The sequence below is a fragment of the Argiope bruennichi genome, chromosome 11, assembly GCF_947563725.1.
Source record: "Argiope bruennichi chromosome 11, qqArgBrue1.1, whole genome shotgun sequence".
NCBI classification, from domain to species: domain Eukaryota; kingdom Metazoa; phylum Arthropoda; class Arachnida; order Araneae; family Araneidae; genus Argiope; species Argiope bruennichi.
Window position 1 is genome coordinate 63,038,812 of NC_079161.1, and position 21,375 is coordinate 63,060,186.

Here is a 21,375-nt window from a genome sequence, read left to right on the forward strand (position 1 = left end):
AATAGGTGTAAAAAAGAAGGATTTTTTACGAAGCTCACATTTCTTCATTAAAATTTTCTGCGGAATCTTTTAACAAGATAAATTATTCTGGTATATGAGCTTTATACTTTTTTGCTTAGTCAATGTAAAATAATTAACAGGTTTAAAATATGTTTTTTCCACTAAGTTTTAAATTTTTTCTCTTAAATTTATGCTTCAGGATCTTTTAATACGATAAATTATTTTCGTAAACTTACCCTAAACTTTATTGCTAAAGTAACTCTAAAATAAATAACAGTTTTTTAAGTAATTTTTCACTGAGTTTACAATTTTGATCTCTTAAAATTGCCGCTCCGAATAGTTTTAAACTAAGAATTCTTTTCTTTATCGTTTGTTGCATAAATTTATAAATGTTAAGAAAACTGAAACCAAATTAATTTGAATCTTTATTTTTCCGCCTGTTTTCCTTTAATTATAAAATAAAAATAATGCATTCAACTTAGATCTTTTTATTTTAATTCTTTAATCTATAAACTCTAAATTTCAAATTTCATGTGATTAAATCATATACCATTTTCTTTTGTTTCAGGGTTTCATTGTCTTCCTTTGCTATACAGTTTGTAGCGAAAATGTAAGTATAAACGGAATTTTTATATTCTGTTTTTTTTTTTCACTTTTTATTTTTTAGTGATTTTATTGTAAACTCGAATTTTTGTTGTCGGACTCAAGTCATATCCACAAGAGTTAATCAAATTAGAATTAGCTTTAGGATTTAGATTCTAAATACAATTAGATTTATCATCAGATTGTGTCGAAATATGTTCTCTTGAAATTTGGTGGAAATAGCCTCCTTTGGAGACCAGCTTGTTCGCCTAGGTTGATTTGTTAAATATGAATATTAAAAGTTTTCATCTTGTTATTTGATGAGTTCAAAATGTATAAATTTGATTGAATGAGTTCAAAAAAAATTATGTGTGCAGTACGGAAGTGGGAATCCTTCTTTGAGTACAAAAAAATGTCCAAAGAAAACAGTTTTTTAATTTTAATTTTAACATTGATAAAACCAAGCGAATGAAGATCTCGATAGATCTTAAAATTACAAATTAATTGTTAAATCATGTCATAATGTTTTCCAAAATTGTTTTTTTCTACATTAGCTTTCATTATGTAACATTTAATAAAATAAATATAAGAGAAACGATTAATTAAAATTAATTTTTATCGGAAATAAATAATAAATAGTTATTTTAAATTTTTCTATCATCATAGTCTTTCCGAAACTGTTTATTAATTACTTAGCGAATAATTTTTGTTTGTTAAAATAATTCAGAATTACGCCTACTTTTACTAGAAGTTAATTAAACTCCTATATGCTTATATTACAAATAGTAAATAACAATTTTCTATTTTTTAGGCCCATTCTTTATGCTCTTCTACCCAAACAATAGAAGATGATGATGTAAAACAGGTAAATCTTTTGACAAATTCAAATACTTTTGTTTTCAAATGTGCCGCATTTTTTATTTAAATTTGTTTTAATCTAAAGCGGCATGGCACGGAGAAGTATCTGGTTTTAGATAATATAATAATGAAATATATCATTCTCAAATATTTTTTATTAATAAAACTGAATAATATTTTAAATTTTTCAAAAAAAAATCCCGCCCGTTTTTTAGAATGGCTCTCATGGATTTCGGTTATACGCAGGATATAACGTAGGCAATACGGCAATGAAATGGCAATAACGTGATATATATTAAAAGATAATTCTGACTTGCGAAGCATACTGAAAAGAAAATACAAATAATAATCAGTACAAAATAAATAATACAATTCTCATCAACACCATCAATTTGAAGTAAACACTATTTAAAATATAGCATGGTTATTACAAAATCAACCTACTTCCAAATTTATTTCTTTGCATAACAAATCAAACAAATTATTTATAATGTAATGATTAAATATGGTAGCATGTAGTATTATGATTTTTTTTACAATGTGTAAGATAAAAAACTCCCACAAATCAAAAAGTATATTTGTTAAACTGTTCCCTATTGTGCAATTTTGTGTAACAAAAATAAATTGATTCAATAAACCAGACCATCCCAAATATTAAAAAAAAATCTATTTATATGGCAATAAGAACCAGTGTAGTATAATTCAGAATTCTTACTAAATTGAAACATATAGTGCATTGAAACAAAAAAAAAAAACTTTTCTCAAAATTGGATTAAATGAAAGGAATTTCATTTGTTCTAAATTAAACACCAGAATTTATCCAATGGTTAGTTTTTCATTTGAATCGAAAACTTTATATCAAAATTAGAATGAATGCAAAGAGTTTCACCATCTTTATAGAAGAAATAAAAATTTGTACAATTGTTTATTTATTTTCTTTATTTATTTATTTAAAATGGAAAATACTTTATTTGTAAAACCATAATTAATGAAAACTTTTACCGGAATTTTACAAGAAGCCAGAACTTGTTCCAAAATTTATTTTTTATGTTCATGAAAAATAATGCTTTGCTCTTTTTGGAAAAATTGTGAATAGATCTAGTCTAAAATCCAGTGACTCATATATAATATCTCTACAATGAGTTCATAACTTCGCATTTAAATAGAATTAGAATCACTATTGAATCCAATGAAAGTTTATTAACCATACGTCAATTGCCAATTAATTCTATTTATTCACCAGTAGAAAATGATTGATAAAAAAAGTATGTGAATATATCTATTAAAAAAGAAAAAGCAAACCATTTGAAACAATAGACTCATAGAATATTCCCCAGAAGAATCTTTATTCCCCATTGATTGAGCTCTTGGCACGATAGAGCTTAAAGAGCTAACTTAGAAAAGAATTAATAAGAATTGATCTTAAACTAATTTAGTCCAAAACCTTTACAAAACTAAAAATCTTATTTCCTGTCAAGAAATAGCTCCATGAAAATTAATTAACAATTCTAGATTCATTAAAATGCTTCAATAATAAATTAAAAGTCTCAGAAGATGAAATAAACTTCGTCAAGAAGATTTATTCAAGTGTGTAACGAAATTAAATCAAATCAATGCAATTAATGTTGATGCTTTCCAATTAATTGTATGAGAATGACAATTAAATACAGTTTAAAAGATTTTCATTAAAAAGACAGCAAATATTTCATAAGATCATTTGTTTGGAAATTCACGGTATTTTTTATGTTAAACATTAAAATCGTTTGGCATAGGATTAAAAAATGTTTTGTTGACGATTTTCAGTTTCGATTAGGTTTTATTACCAATTTTAAAGAATACAAACATAAATAGTTGACTGAAGAGATTTCGTATTTCATGAAACAGTTATTTTTTTAATTACATATTTAATTAAATCACCTGTTTACATGAAATTATTCATTCTTGTTGGGAATAATTTAATTTAATGATTCAAAAGAATAGACAAATTGCATTAAATGCATGCTCAGTGTTCTGTTAAAGTGAGCTGTCATTTCAAAAAAGATTTACCTACTTAACTGGCTTATATCTTTTCTGAAAGGAATACCGCCAGAATAAGAATAAATAATATCACACAAATATCAATAGCACATAAGTTCTTGTCTAATGGAATGATGATATTGTTTCTTTTTTTGATCAAAAGATTTTTTTCTGATGGTATTTATCTATTATAACAAACTGTTCCTAGAAATGTACGTGTTTCCAATGTCAAAAATAGGTCCAATAATAATAAAATTGATAATATTATGTACAAAATATTCCGGAACTCGTTTTATTACAGAAGAATAGATATAAATAGAACCTACATTTGATATAATTACCTTATGTAACTATGTATTTTTGTTTTCCTTTATATAAAGGTGTAAATGCAAAATACAAACCTCGTTTTGCCATCTCCTTTAATACTTTCATTACTGCACTTCTTTGACACTTGAGAATTGTTGACTTTTCAACAAATTATTCATATTTGGAAAATTTTCCATATGTTTCAGAGAAAAATTTGGTTCTGGAAATATTGTAATATGATGTTTTTATAGATAATTTGACAGTATAAAAGATCTGTGAACAGATCGATCCTTATCGTGATGGAAAAGATATGTCTTCGCGACTAGAACTTTTGAATGCCTGTAATCACGAGCTATGGCTTGTGTTGTGCGCATTTCTAGATGAAACCTCCTCAAACATTTTTGCCATTTTACAATCTTTACTTTTTCTGCTGGAAATGGCATAATATATTTGCATTTATTAATTATTTAAAAAATTTCAGAACATTTGAAGAGCATGAGCTTAACTTGATGTTCTAAAGAATTATTAATTGAAAATACAGAAGCGTAAGCTCAATTTGATGCTGTAAAGAATTATTAATTGAAAATACAGAACAACATTGAAATAAAAAAAGTATTCTAGAAGTTCTGGCGACGACAAAATTATCACAAGACGCATTTGCTCTTTGAGTTCATGGTTCAAGAAATTTTATAATAGCTACAGATTTTTTACTATTTCACACAAAAAATTTCAAATTCTTCTATTTGGCACTCAAAACATTAGAGATTATATCAAGCATTTAACACCCAACTTTTAGAACTTTAAAAACATGATATAGCTTTTTAGTATTAAATTATATATCAACCGTGTTCACGGGTTCTTACTGTAATAATATTAAGATATATGAAAAGTGATTTCTTGTTCTTGAAACTATTGCATGAAATTGAATCTTAGTTCTTCGTATTGCCGCAGGCAATTTAATTGCAATCATTGGCACTGATGTACAGAAATTGGCTATTGCAGCAAATTCTAGTACTCGACATGACTAGCGTAGGAAATTGAATTTTTGATCATTGATTACTGTTAGGAATTCTTATTCTTATTCCTTTCCTTACGTCCTTGTTAAGAATTCTTATTCTTTTTTCTTACTAATATAAATGAAGCGAATCTTACTCCTTAGTTACTATAACAGAAAATGACTCTTAGTTCTTGATACTACTACTAAAGAGAATTAAATTTTATTCCTTCATACTTTTGAGGAAAATAAGCATTTCTCCTTGGAACTACTAATATAGGGAAAATGGCTGATGCTATTACAGAAATGGAGTATTTTATTGCACTTTTATTGACATTTTAAAATTAAAAATTTGCTTTTAATGAAAGTATGCTTTTCTTGAATTATGTAATTTAAATTCAAATTACTGATAATAATGTTCCAAGTGTTTCTTTATAAATCATGATTTATGAGATTCGAAATTTTGTTTCAATATAATATTTTCTTTGCTGACATTTATGTATCCATTGTAATAATATTTTTTTTAAATATTATTACAACTTCAACTAAGTATCTTCATTTTCTTTGTAAGGAAAAATCAAGAAAGAAAGCAAAAATATTTATTATGGCTAAAAATACATAGTAACATTGAGATTATTAATTTAACTATAATACAAATATCATGATTATTACTCAAAGTTTGAATACGACCAGAAGAATCTTTATATTTCATTAAATCAGCTTTTTGCAAATAAAATTTTTACTGTGTTATAGAATCAATAGGGAAAAAATCAACAATAATGCTAAAAGTAAAATTCTAATATGTTTTTCAGTCTCTCCAAAAGATTCAGTTCTAACTTGAATCTTTTGACATCAACTTTCTCATTAGAGAATCAAAAATGCCTTAGAAAATATCTATCACAGAAAAAAAGAGAAACTGAAGTTTCGGTCTCATAGACTAATGGCAATTCATTTAAAATTCTACTCCACAAAAACTGTGGCGCCATCATTCGTGGAAAATAAAACTAAGAATAAATATCTCTCAATTCATTTTTATAAAGCTTTCATCCTTGTAATGTCTATTCGCCTTATGTACGTAGAAATAATTTAGGAAAAGCGGATTATGCTGCGTAGTGGGCAATTCCGCGCACAGCTGCTTTCGGTAGTAAAAAGCGCGTGAAATGATCATGGAGCACCTGCGTACATAATGGAAGGGATATGTGTTAGAATTAGTCACCTCATTTTCTAAATTCTCGTTTTTATTAGAGCATTATCGGATATTGAAAGAAATTGTTTTCTTTATAATTTAAGATCTTTTTAAGGTAAAACTCTTTTCCAAAATAATAAAATAACTTGCATCAGCAAATAGTGTTACACCTGGCGTTTTTCATTGAAATGGAATAGTTTTTTTAATCAATTTATCTGTTTTTAACCGAAATAAGACCTGTTGAACGAATAAATTGTGAATGAAGTAATTATTCGATGCATGGAAATTGAAGCGGACAATATTTCGAAAATACTTTAATCAGTATATATTTTGTAAATTTTGTAGCTACTTTGAAATTATGCATGACATATTTTAAAGTGATTTTCCATAAAGAATCAATACTATTTTAAATCCCAACCGACAATCATAAGTTATGAAACCATTTAAGAAAGAGGAAGTCGAAAACTACTTTAAAAATTTGCAAATAATTTTCCAAAATTACAAATTAATGGAAAAATTAATTTATAGTTTACAAGAAACGGAATAACAATAATGGAAAAGCCTGCGAATGTATTAGGGCAAATAAAAACCAAATATTTCCTCACCTCAGAATCCTGGGATATTTTGAATACGTCACAGATATTTATTCTTTTATTACTGCCGGAATCAAAGTTTTGAAAATTAATAATGAATAATTACTTTATTTCTCTGTCTGATCTCATAAAAATTGTTTTGAGTGGAAAAAAAACTATATGAATTTGAATTTGGCTATCTTAAATTCGTTTAATATCGTTCGTTATTTGAATAGTTTGTACTTCATTTTTGTAAAATATACGACTTTTAGATCAAATTAGATAATTATTTACATTTATTTTTATAGAGTTCATGATAAACGCTGTTTTGAAGCCTGAATCGCAAACTTTCAGCTCAAAACCATATGCAAAGAATTCCTACCACTCTGTGCGCAGAATTAACCATAATAGAAGATAATACAGAACAAATATTTTTTTAATTGATTATTTAAAAAATTTTATTGGATGAACAAAAATAGAATTGTTTTTACTTTGCACTTGATAGTTGCGTATAATAAATATTGAAGATTGTACAGTGAAAAACATTATTAAATTTACTATTACAAAATATATCTTATATGCGTGGAATATCGCCTTCTATCCCCTATTAGCAGAAAGAAAGAACATTTAAGAATTTTCCAACAAATCGGTTTGTTCAATCTCTGCCCGGTTGGTATGAGCCATTCTAAGAAAAATTTTCTATATAATATCACATATTAATCTAAATTTTTATCATTTGCCCTACGTTAGTTTTTTCATTATTAGAGCTTTATTTTTCGTAAACATTTCATTTCGATTTAAAGGTAGTTTTTTTTTGTTTGTTTGTTTAGTTATAAAACGGCCAGTAAGCAGAGCATGCGTAGAAAGGGACTGATTTAGGTTTGCCACAATTTCCTAAGATAAATTCAGACATTCCATGCTTAACTATAAATTCCCGTTTTGGCGTCACTGACTTCTTCTTTTTTCACTCTATATCGTATTAAAATTATGGATATTTACGCGAAGAAACCTGGTAAAATAAAATTAAAAAAGATCAACAGACTTAAATTCAAAAAACTATAGGAAATAAGTGGCAAATAAAATGAAAACACGCACACACACAAATTCTCATCAGAAAGAACAAAGAGCAAAAAAAGGTCGGAATTAATATATAATAAGTTACCAATTTTTTCATGCCAAATAAAAAACCCGCCAAATTCCACAAACGCATGCGCAGTAAGAAAAAAATATTATACAGCTGCATGTTATTGTACCGTCGGGACAATTACTTGCCATCGACCGAACAGCATTTTTCAGTATTTATAAGTATGCGTTGCCTACTGGCCGTCTCGCAACTGTCCGAGTGTAAACCTAGTATGTATTTAGAAAATATTCTTGCAAATAATATCAATAAAAACTTTGTCCATTTAGAGTAGAAACGAATTAAATAGAATTATCTCTTCTAAGAGCAATAAACCGCTTTTGAAAATAACAGAATGTTATATTCTGTAATATTATTTCAATTGATTACTTGAAGTAAAATAAAAATTAAACATTAGTTTGTAATTTATGATTTTTTTTCTTTCAAATTATTTCTTGTAGCTAATAAAAAATTAAAATTTAAATATTTATCAAATAAAATTCTACTAATGGGGAATTAATAACTTTTCTTTAATTAAAGAATTTCTTTTTTCTCTGTTAATGATTTCTTTTCTAAGATCGAAAATTTATTCTTGATATTTCAGTTTAAGGTCATTTTTATAATTTATCAAAGTTTAAGAAAACCGATACTTTTTCTAAAAATTATTTTTCAGGAACCAAGAATAAAAAACAGAAGCGGATCTTTCCAAAGTAAGTAAACATTTAATATAATGTTCCTTTTTGTTTATTTGAACGATGAAAATCTGCAATTCTTCGAAAATAGACCCTTCCAATAAATATGCTAGGCTTTATTTTTCAGGAAATAATATTATATAAAAATAAGCCTTATCTCCAAAATAATAAACTAAAAACATTTTTAAAATATTGCTATTAATGTATTAAAAAATAAAACTTTAATTTAAAAAAAATCGCTGGTAAAAATATTCTTGATAAATTAAAGTTTTGATCATAATTTAAAATTTTTTTTAATTAGGTGATCCACCAAACATCATTCAAAATGAAATTTTCATGTTTTTTACTAATGAAAAATTAACATCGTAATACATTGTTAGAAAAATTCATTAAAATCTTCAATAATTGAGAGCAAAATTTTAAGCAAAATGTATAAAATAATATTTAATGATATAGCTTGACGGTAACTTATCCAATTTGTAAACAAGAGCTTTGAAAATACTTTATTTTCAAAATTAAAAACTGTTTTCATAAAATATAACAATATACAATCTTTCTATCTTTTGCATCTATATTTTAATTAAAATGAGAAGATCCATTGCATCAAAGAATTTTAATATCGTTTTTCAAAAAAAGCAAAAAAAAAAAAAAAAAATGCATCGAATTTGTTATTAATAATTTTTAAAACAATTTAACAAAATTTAGTAAACACTTTGCCGAAGAACTTAAATGTGCATTTTTACAGCACGGAATATGTTGGTAGCCATTTTGAATAGTGAATTTTAACTTTCATAAAGAATTAAAAACAAGTAATCAAATTTTGAACTCAAAACAGTTATCATGTAGATTTTTTTTATATTAATAGCGCAAAATCAAATCTATTTAAATGCTTTTTTTTTCATGTTTTGTGTATTCTAAATTCGTTTATTAAATGAATCTTGGAAGCCGCCATCTTTCTTTTGTCAGGAACAATATTGCTCATGTGCGAGGGAAACCGTCTTTCATTAATAAAACATTCAGAATTTAATTAATATTTACATAACCTTTACTAAAATTCAGCTTGTATTTCATAGCATTTATACGAAACACTGGAAAAATATGAATATAATATTTTCAATTTCTATAAAGTACAGGAAAATTGCCCTTTTATTTTTTATTTATAGAACTTTTAATGAATTTTAAATAGTGTTTTTCTATATAATACTCGTTGAACCTCAGCATCTTTACTGTATTGTTTTCAAGGACAAATAATTTTACAATTTTGTGTTAGTTTTCAGATTTTTTTTTAAAAAAAAGATTATTTTCCTCTCTTTAATTCATTAAAGAAAATGTAAGGGAAAGAATAAATAAAGTATGTTTTAACTTTTATTTATTTTTTAATTTCCTTTTTTTAAACTCGACGGTTATTAACTCCAAAACACTGTTAGAAAACTTCAGGTATAAATTTTTTTAAAAAAAAGTGTTTTTAACATTAAAAAATGAACCAAGTAAACATTTTTTTTTCCTTTATGAAAAATTAAACCGGCAATCTATGAGTATAGAAATTCATAGTTTATCAAGTTTTAATGGTATACAGTGGCTCAAAAAATTGAGAGTACACCTTAATTTTACTGGATAAATCCGACTTTCAATATAAATAACACATTACCGGGAAGTGCAAACATGTTTTTATTTTTACACATAACAAATGGTTTAATTTAGAGTAAAAATAAAGAAATATCAATGAAAAACTTCTAAATTGAAAAGTTTCAGAAGCATTTTAAATAAACATACGCAGAATTTCACCTCAAAAAATTGAGAATACACCAGTGAAATTGTTGCAGTATCACGCATAGAAACAATGTATCACTATTAAGTTGCATGTGTTTTGGCTCTTATAATGGCCTCTAAACGTCATGGTACCGATTTGATCAATTTTTGGTGGTATCTGAAGATATTTTACCCCATTCTTCTTGCAACACTTGTTTTAAATGGGTTTTGTTTCTAATTTTGTGTTTTTGAACCACTTTTTCGAATATGGTCCACGAATATTCAATGACATTGATGTTGGGGTACTGTGGTGGTGTGTATAACTGCTATTTATAATAAAAAAAGATACCATATTTTGACTTTACGTGCACTCTATTTGGGGTTGTGGTCCTGTTGTAAAATGGAATTTCCATCTAAAAAATTTTTAACACTTTCCTTTAGATTGCTGCGATTATATGGTTCATCCAACTTGTTGCAGAAATTTTTCAAATCATAGGCAGAAGTGTAAGTGCTGAAACTGTGAGAAATGCCATTAGACTAGCTGGATGTAAAAGTGGCATTGTTAGAGAGAAACCGTTTATCATATTGCAAATTCAGAAAACGCATTTGAAGTTTGTAAAAACTCATCAATTGAAGACCAATAACCTTTGGCAGAAAGCTATGTTTAGTAATGAAAGGAAACTCAAAATGTTTCGCAATGACAGCCATCTTACTGTATGTAGAAAGCCTAATACTGCTTTAGATCCAAGAAATTTAAGTCCTACAGTTCAACATGATGGTGACTCCGTCATGATTTGAGGTTGCATGGTTTCATACGGGGTAGGAAGTTAAATTTTTATAGATGACACTATAAATAATATGGTTTATTTCGATATATTTAGCAGCGATCTAAAGGAAAGTGCTAAAAATTTGGGTATAGATGGAAATTTCGTTTTCCAGTTGGACAACGACCCCAAATAGAATGCACATAACGTCAAAGTATGGTGTCTTTTTTATTGTAAAAAGGAATTACCCACACCACCACAGTACCCCAACCTCAATACCATTCAATATTTATGGTCCATACTCGAAGCAGTGGTCCAAAATTACAAAATTAGAAACAAAACCCATTTAAAACAAGTGTTGCAAGAAGAATGGGGTAAAATATCTTCAGATACCACCAAAAATTCGTCAAATCGGTACCATGGCGTTTAGAGGCCATTATAAGAGCCAAAGCACATGCAACTTAATAGTGATACTTTGTTTCTATGCGTGATACTGCAAAAAATTCATTGGTGTATTCTCAATTTTTTGAGGTGAAATTCTGCGTATGTTTATTTAAAATGCTTCTGAAACTTTTCAATGTGGAAGTTTTTCATTGATTTTTCTTTATTTTTACTCTAAATTAAACCATTTGTTATGTGTAGAAATAAAAACATGTTTGCACTTCCCGGTAATGTGTTATTTATATTGAAAGTCGGATTTATCAAGTAAAAGTAAGGTGTACTCTCAATTTTTTGAGCCACTGTATGTAGATTTCCTAATGCGAAAAAAAATGCTTAAAAAATAACGATAATTTTAAATTACAGTAAAAATAATTTTGGGCCTTTCTTTTAACCATTTGTGGACTACCCAGAGTTGTCATACCACGGAGAAACGGAAATTTCCTATATTATGGAATGTTATTTCTTTTTCAAATTTCCCTTTTAGATGGAACCTTTTTTTTAATGTAATCAAAATATGGTTAGAGTTAATCAGTTAACTAGAAAGATTCAACTCTCCAGATTTTTAGAACTCTTATTATATAAAATAGTGAGTGAAAATATGTTACAAATTAACGGAAGTGATCTCCCGGAAACGTTCTCTCATATCTTCTAATAAATGTATGCGTATATTATTGACAGTATGCCATTGGCGAACAAAAGTTACTAAGAGCCTGATAATGTGTGATATTTGGCGATTTATTGCTGCGAGGCGGTTAATACTCAAGTAACCAGAAATCCGAATACATATTTTGGATGCCTTTTTCCTACGAACTACAATTGAAGTTTAAGTTGTATATCTAATTTCATATATTTAAGTTATTGCATTTTTGAGTTACCGCATCTGAAAGTACAGACAGACAAATAATCAATCCTTTGACAGATGTAGTTCAAAATTTCTGAGTATCTATACTTAAACGCTGAAATTGTGAACAAAATGTCAGTTACTTAAATTGCTTCTTCTTTTTTTAATTGTTTTGCTTATATGCATACAAAAGAGAAAACCGATGATTAAGACAAAAGAGAGTCAACTCTTTCACGATTTTGGTTCCAAATTTAACCACATCTACATTTTAGATGTAAAATTTGTGTACCAAATTTTATCCATCTTGCTGTTTGATTTATAGATATTGTTTGATTTATAGATATCGTGTTATCTAATATTCGTACAGCTAGACCAAAAAGACCATATACCAAATTTCTTCCGATTAGCTCAAAGCGTTTTTGAGTTATCGTGTACACGCACAGACTGACAGACATAATTCTAAAAATGTGTTTTTCGGATTTTCTGAAAATGGACTTTTGGGAAATCTGAAGTGTGGAAATTCTTCAAAATCTGAAACGAATTTTTTTACATTTATAATGCATTGTATTTATATATTCATATACGAGAAAGTGAAAATCATCATTGGAAGCTTGAAAGGAATTAAATTAAATAAAAGCGTGTAATAAATCCAAACTATTTCAGCAAAAATTAGTTCTATAAAAGTCAACAATAGTTTCCTATAATAATAAGGTTATTCTTAAAATGAAATTACTTATTTACAGCAAAGAAGTATGTAACTATTTTCATTTCCTCAAATATGAAATATACAAATATAAATTATTGTAATGGCAAAAAAAAAAAATCGATTGCGAGAATTTAACGAATTACTACATTTCAAACCTCCCTACATCCGAAAAACACATTTTTTTTTTTGTTGGCAATATGTCTGTTTTGTCTGTCTTTGAACATAATAATTCAAAAACGCTTTCAGCTAGAAGAATGAAATTTGATAGAATGTCTTTACTCCAGATTTGTATATTTCTATCAAATTTCTATCAATTTGAACACTGGAAATCTGTCCGAACTGCCTATATGTTAACACAATAACTACAAAACAAAGAATACGAGATGGATAAAATTTGACACTCAGATTTAACATCTGACATGTAAAATACATATCAAATTTGGAGCGACATCCGTCAAAGAGTTGACCGTCTGTCAATCTGTACTCATGAAAGTCTGTAAATGCGATAACTCTAAACAGTTATAGATCAAGTAAATGAAATTTGGTTTAACATTTTTAGAGTAGCACTTAATTAAATTTGAAGCCCTATCACTAAAGAAGATGACCGTCTTTAAATCTGTACATTTACCAGCATGCCAACGCGTTAACTTAAGTATATGAAAGATAATATAATATATATGAATGACTATAATTGCAATTCTGCGTTAAATATGAGTTTTATTGAGTCGAAAAAAAGGCATCGAAATTATTTATTCGATTCTCTGGTACTTGTATATTAATCGCAACGCAGCAATTAATCGAAAAAATATTCTCAAATATAGCATATTATTAAGTTCTTTAATAACTATTATTCGTCAATGGCGCATAGATAATAATACTGATATACATTTATTAAGGGAATATACGAAGCTATTGGACAGGCCACTCTTGCTGCTTAAGTTAGAGGAACACATAAATTGCGTTTATATGTTTTGTAAAGTGTAAAAAGAATGCTTATTTAGCCTTATTTACCACTAACTTTTACCCGCGACTTCGTACGCGTGGAAATAAATTGGAATTTATAGCCTCAGTAGCTTTATCTTTTGTTACTCCTGCGCATGCGTGAATTTTCAACGCCAATTGGGGCAACACAAATATATGAGTTTTTTACGCCAGTTGGGGTAACGCAATATAGATTATAAATTTTTAATTTCCTTTATACTGTTTTATTTTAATTCAAAAGTACTTCAGAATGAATCCAAAAGATCGATTAATTAACAATGTTTAATTTTAAATGTATCGAACACTAAGAAAATAAACAGAATAGTTTGAAATAATAGTCAAAATCATATTAAACCTAATCTCATTGACGTGGGGGAAAAAAACCCTGAAGCTTTACTCATTTGGCGATTTTTGGTGAGAAAGTTAGTTTTAAATTAATAAACAATTAATCACTCAATTAAATGGAATAAATAGTAGCCTATGTCCTATTCCAGACTATAATCTATCTCTCAGCTAAATTTCATCCAATTCTATTAAGCCGTTCTGGCGTGATTGACTAACAATCATCCATCCATCTATCCATCCAAACTTTCACATTTATAATAGTAGTATAGATTTTTGCCACAATTTCAGTTCCTATTTGTATTTAATAATTCCTTCTCTCATCTGCAGGTTTCTTAAAGCCTGAAATTGTGAGCGATTCTTACGTCAGCAGCAAAATTCCCGAAACAATAGAAGTGGACGTGCGCATGGAGAAACTCCGTAAACTGCGCTTTCAAATGTGTCCCGAAGAGATAGAATGGAAAGAAGTAGACCATCTACTGGTGGAAAAATCAGCTGCTGCCGCAGCTTCCATTGTGAGAGATTTTACTGTCCATCACCAGAGCTCACCTCTGATCGTTTCCAAAGCAAAGGAAGCCATTGGAATCGGACCTGAAACTGGTGAGAAAATACATGATCCTGATGACCCTCAATGGACTGCCCCTCAAGAAAGTGACGAATCTGTATCGTCACCGTTCCAGCTACAGCAGCTGGATGACAGTCCAAGAAGCAGCCAATTTCATATCAAAGACGTCCAAGACATGGCACCCGATGGTCAAGAAAGCCAAGCCCAATTCTATGAACTGGGTGTGATGCAAAACACGCCACCAGACATTCTTGAGCCCACCAAACAAGCTTATTTCGCTACCATTAATAACTCATCGAGCCAACAAGTGATGGTCAATCCTTGCTTGACCACTTTCTGTAGTACTGGTGGGGAAATTGGTGAGCAGTGCGTCATCAACACTAGGAAGGCTTCTGACCAATGTGCCTTAGTTACTGAAGGTCTGAGGACAAGTTCTTATTCGACTTTCAGACCACCTGCCAATCCTCCTTCCAGCACGTTCCAAAGTCCCTTGAAGAGCATAAAAGAGGATGAGAAAAATGAATCAGCATCTTTTTTGAAGAGTTCTGAAAAGCCCGACTTGCAGAAACCACCCAATCGCTCCAAGACCCCATCGCCATCTGTTAAAAATACCATCGGCGATAAACCAGTAGCTCTAAAGAATCCAGACATTGGAGACGAACCTATTGTTCCACCAGAATCTACGTTGAAAAAGAAAGAGGTACTTGGACTTCAAGTACCTACGCCAGTTGTTCCATCTCTTGAGAAAGATTCTTCGAACAGTTCTTCAGACCCAAACGCTCAACCATCTAAAAAGGGTTGGAGTATTACTACTGTATAAAGTGTGTGTTGAATTCCGTTTAATACATTGCCTATGTTTGCCTGTTTTATTGTAATAAAATGTGCTTTATATGCAAAGCCTGAGTAAGCATTATTTTAAGTTAGTAGCATTCATACTACGACTGTCTGGGGGGAAGATCACAGCTTTTAAATCTAACAAGTCATATATAGAAGTTGACTGGTATTAAACACACTGGTAGTAAAACGCCCTCCATTGATATGATTCGAAATAGAGCCCGAAAAAGAACTTTTTTCCCAAAATTGATTCGGTTCATAGTTGTCATTAGAATATTAAAGAATGCATTTCATTTGAATATAATTCAGTTTATTGTTGTATTTAAAAATATTATATTTTGCAATTTGAGTCTTATATTTCCTAACTTTTGTAAGGATAATGTAGTCAAATCTTAGTTGGATGTTTAGAACTATATTGGCCAGTATGTGCAATTTCAATATTGTATGGAAGGCCAACAAATGCAATTTGAACTAATTCCCAGAATATGAATATAATTCTAGACTATAGGCTCCCAATCCATCAGTCGTGTGCATGTGTGTGTGCGCGTGAGTGAGTGAATCGTATATGTGTGTGGGAGACAGTAAGTCACGTGAGTTTATGCGTGTGTGTGTGGATATTTTTTTCACATTCACCCCTTGGTGTCAATTTAATTTTCTTTCTGCTAGATATATTTCAGGAGGAAAAGCATAAAACACCCTATTGTTAAATATTTAATGATTGTTATGTTAACGTAAAGTAAATCTAAATGGCATACAATAGAGTATAATACAGTAATTGTGCAATACAGTAAATGTTACAAAATATTGTTCACAAATTTAATTTAAGAATCAAAATCTATGTAAATTGTCTTGTATATTTTCTTTTCATAGAATTTTATTCAAACTCTAGCTAATACACAGCTTTGCTCATGATGATTTTTTTTCTCTCATGAAAAATTAACTAATTAATAAACTGTCAAGCAATATTAATTAAAATCTTTCTGATATTCCAAACTTTATCCCACCAGAAGACACCGTGGTTGTGTATATAAGAAGCTGTTATATAAATGAGCAGTTTCTTGCTTACCTGGTGAGTAAATAATGTTGTGGGACAAGTTCCCTCCAATTCAGCGACAGGATATACCTCCAGCAAGAAGAATTGCGTTTGCAGTTGAGTGTAGTTGTTTCAGTCGTGGCTTCTTGGAATTCAACCACAGTTACCACTTCCTGCTAAAGCGATGATGGTCATACAGTTAAAACTGGAATGCTTATGCTGTGTAGGTAATTATGTCCATTGTGATTATATTTCAAAATTTGTATGTGAAATTTAATATATTAATAACATTATAAATATTTTTAAAAGCTTAACGCTATCACATAGAAATTTTTAATATAAAATATTCTTCCAATTAAATTATTTTGAAATAAAAAATCTTCCCAGAATTTGTTATTTTGCTCTCTTTCAAAGAGTGTTAACATCTGCAGCTTTTGGAAAACTCATTGACTACCAAACAGTTTTTAAAAACCACTTATAACTAATTTTTTCATGAATTAATAATAATTTTTAATGATATTATCGACAACTTAAATATTTGTGTACAGCATGGAATAAAGTGGTAGCCATTTTGAACAGTGAATTTAAATCTTAATAGACAGTAAAAATGAAAAAGAGACGTTTTGAACCAATTTTTAAAGCAATAAGAAGCCTCAAAATAATTTTTAATTAAATAGACAATATTCAATGTCAATAAAGTGACAAGCAACTTTATGAAATATCCTTCTTTCCCATGTTTTGACAATTTTAAATTCCATTTATTAAGCAAATCTTAAGCAACCATATTGCTTTCGTGCAAATTAATACGCTTCTGCAATGGAAACAAAAAGAAAAATTTTTCATTTATACTTTACGGTAAAATCATTAAAAACAAATGGTAATTAGACAAAATTCTTAACAGGAATAGTTAAAACTTTCGCAAAACTTTCTTCGTATTATTCTTCTAAGATAATTATGTCAAAAGTGAGTAGAATTTCTATATTTCGTCCAAAGTTAATGTCTTTCTGGCAGCACTAAAAATTACTAAAACTTTTGTATGTTATCTAGCGTCTTCCTAAATTTGTAACCAAACCATGAAAATATCTTTAAATTACTCAGAAAATTGATAACAGAAAATGCAATGATTTTCGTAATTGATAAAATTATTTTCGTATGACATCAGAAAAGAACTTTTGTCCGAATCGCGTCTTAAAATATTCAGTCCATATTACTTTCCTGTTATCAGCATTTTGTTAAAGCAGACAAATATATTCCATTTGCTTAAAAAATACAAATTTTATTCCTAACATCATTATCTCGCTAACCAAAGAATATCGTCTGCTTTCTTCCAAACATTCTGAACTTTTCCATTAAACAAGGGAAAAAAATCGTTTTGATTAACATTCCACTCAGAACACTTTCTAATTCCATTTATTTTTAAAGAAAGCGTGACATGTTTTTTGGAACTGGTTAAATTTTTTCGTAGGCAGTTTCTACTATTTACTCTCAATCCAATTATTAACGTGTCTGCTTAGAATGAAATTTAAAATTCATGTAAGAATAATATCCATCTTTGCTTTCAAAAAAGCAATTTTTTTCTTCTTTATTTTATTATTTTTCTGCTTATAGAAAAGAATAGTAATCACATCTCTAACTTTTATGCATTTTGAGTCACTTCGATGCACAAAGCTAAATAATTACGCTAGTGAAATTGCATTTCCAAGATTTAGGTAGCTAGTGAAGACTTTTCAAACGTTATTACATTATGGGTAAAATTGATGGTGTTATTTAAGATAAAATAAAATAAATGATCATGGCACATTTTTAGCGGCTAATTTTCATGTTTAAATAGAAAAGCTTGTGAGCAGAATTTTCATGATTTTCGATGTAGTATATTGATTAAACATTTTATTCAGATATTTTCTCTGAAACTTTCGTTTTAAAAAAATTTTTCACAACAAAATTTATTGCTAGTTTAATCTATGTTTTTAATCTTTCATATTAGCAATAATAATTATTTCAAAACAACTAAAGGAATAGAAAATTTGAATTTATGTTATATAGATATTCAGGGGTATAAAAATGTGAAGAAACAATCTATCTTGCGAAAAAGTGTTTGATATTTTGATAAAATTAATTACATTAAGCAAATTTTTGATAAAAATTATTTAATTTATTTATTTTACATTTTACAACATTAGTTTAAAAGGCTCAGTTAAGATATTAATTTAAGGCAAGAAAGAGAACTAAAAAAAAACGTACATTAAACTTTTTTAATATAATAAAAAATTATCACTAACTTAAATATGCGTGCAAACGATTTTTTTAAACACTTTTATTTATCTCATTTTATGTTTTTAAAGATGGAATTATGTACTAGAATTTTTTTTATTCACATTCTGATGTACTAGAAGGTTGAAATTTTAAACGCTTTTTCTATGCTCAAAGAAATAAATAGTGGTAATATTTTTTAAATGATAAGTTAATCATTAATTTAATTAAATTTTGATTCTGTAGATGTGTCGCTATCTGATAATAAGTTTCAGAAACAGTATATTTCATGATTAAAAGCAGAAAATAATTAAAATATCATATTTCTGACGCTGGAATTTTATATTTGGTTTTCTTAACTCACATTCTGATGTGCTGGACGAGTGAGATTTTGAGCATTTTTTCTATTCCCTGTGAAATACATTATGTTAATATCTTTTAATGATTAGTTAAGTTATTAATCTAATTACATTTTGTAGAGCTTTCGCTGTCTGATAGTAAGTTTAAAAAGTATTATATTTCGAGATTAAAAGTAAAAAATAATTAAGATTAAAAAAAAATGGCTTAATATTCTGATAAAAGTTTTTTTAAGCTTTTATATCTAAATATATTTAAGATTCGATTCAACAAAAGTATCAGCGCCTGGTGAATTTTCAGTTTTAATAAACTGGAAATTTACAATATGGTATCTGAATTAATAATTTAATTACGTAAAAATCAATTTTCTATGCAAAAACTCTGAGATATTTGCAATAAAGAGATGTCGTTTTAACTCTTTAATTGGAAACAGTGAAAAATTGTAGTAAATGTTTTTGAAATGCAATACTAAGTAGGATATATCTAATATATTTACTTTTTTATTTTATTTTTTTATTAATTTATTCCAAGGCATTCATGTTAACTATTATTTCTGTATACGAAGGTAAGTCTTTGAATTACATCATGTTAGACCAATCAACGGCTGATGTGAGCAAATACCGTGTTTGATTGGAAGATCTTCATCCAGGTGATCATTAGAATGATCTGAAATATTGAAATTCAAAACTTCATAACTAATCAGAATTAGTCTCAAAAAAGTGAATCTGTTTTTTTATTGAAAATATTAGAATGTCGAGAATAATTTCCAAAAGCAGACCAGGAAAGCTAGAGAACTACATAAAAATTTGAACATAATTTCTTAGGATTCAAAAACACAAAATCTATTTCTTTACATCATTTAACCCTCTGACTGCGTAATTTTTTAAAATCACTATTTAGATGCGATGTTTGCAAATAAGATCAAATATTTTTTTAACAAAGTGAATTGATACTATATGTTACACGATAATAATATAATATAATAAAAATCTGTAATCGTAAAAATAAACATTCTAAACTACGAAAAACATGGGATGCAATAGAAAACGACTGATTGCCACCCTTCGGAAATCGCGAGATAAGCAGTTGGAGGGTTAAAATATTTTTTTCGTTTAAAAATATGCAAATATCATTCACAATTTAAAACTATTAAAGTGGATATCAATCAAAACAGCTGAAAACAACTTTTGATGGATTAAAAATTTGAATAAAGAAAAAAGTCATATTTGAGAAAAATTATTTCCTTTACTGTTGAATCAAAATTGAACAGTACCTTAAAGGATACAATAATTATTTGGTAAAATTAAATTAGAAATTTTTAAAAAATGTATGAAGAAAAGATTAATGTGTTGACATAAAGACAATGATTCCAGAATTTATAAATATCTATAAAAATTGGAATATTCATATAAAATTGCATATATTATTGCATAAAATTATCACAGCTATTGTTAAAATAATATCGAGAAAATCATCGATCTTCCCACATTCCAAAAGTTAGAGGATAATAGCAAATTTATATCACATCTTTACTGACTGCAGTAAATGTTAGAAACTCCCATTATAATAAGAATTTTAAATCACTATAACTGCGATGAATATCATTTGCAACAAAATTAAAGAAGCAGCTGTTGAATAATTGTTCAACTACTGCTTTATACAACGCCATTTTTATAAACAATTACAGATTTCGTATTAAATAAACAAGTAAAAAGAATATAAAGGCTCATAAAAATTCTGAATGAATATTAAAAGTATCACGAACAAAAATACGAAAACAAAAAAGAATTAGTGAAAAATAAACTAAATTATTGTTAAAAAGTCACTATATAAACATTGCAGAAGATTTTTTTTTTCAATTCGGATTAATAACAATTCAGACTTAATAAAAATAATGAAATAATTTATGGATCAAAGAAATCATCAAAAAAATTTTGTTTGGAAAAACTATGGATAGAAATGAAAAAAGGTTTGAAAAATATGCCCCCAACCCAAATATAAAACATGAAGAAATATTTTTATTATATAAACGTTGCATTTCTCCACACATGCAATTTAAGTTCTCTCTAATAATTTAATAATTATTTTTATTTTTGCAGTTAACAGCCAAAAATGTTATTGCAATGAGTTAACAGAAAATACAGTGTCTCACAAAAGTGATGGGACACTTGTGCTTTACAAAAAGA

The 21,375-nt window shown here is 28.0% G+C and overlaps 1 protein-coding gene across 1 annotated transcript in view; it reads left to right on the forward strand.

The window, feature by feature from the left end:
• The window catches only part of LOC129956574 (uncharacterized), a 634,064-nt gene extending 618,493 nt beyond the window's left edge, over positions 1-15,571 (forward strand). The window contains exons 26-29 of the mRNA XM_056068502.1: positions 569-610; positions 1,394-1,447; positions 8,308-8,344; positions 14,481-15,571. Of these exons, the coding sequence (XP_055924477.1) occupies positions 569-610; positions 1,394-1,447; positions 8,308-8,344; positions 14,481-15,535 (1,188 nt within the window). The 3' untranslated portion in view covers positions 15,536-15,571. The remainder of the gene's footprint in view (positions 1-568; positions 611-1,393; positions 1,448-8,307; positions 8,345-14,480) is intronic.
• Positions 15,572-21,375: the final 5,804 nt, after the last annotated feature.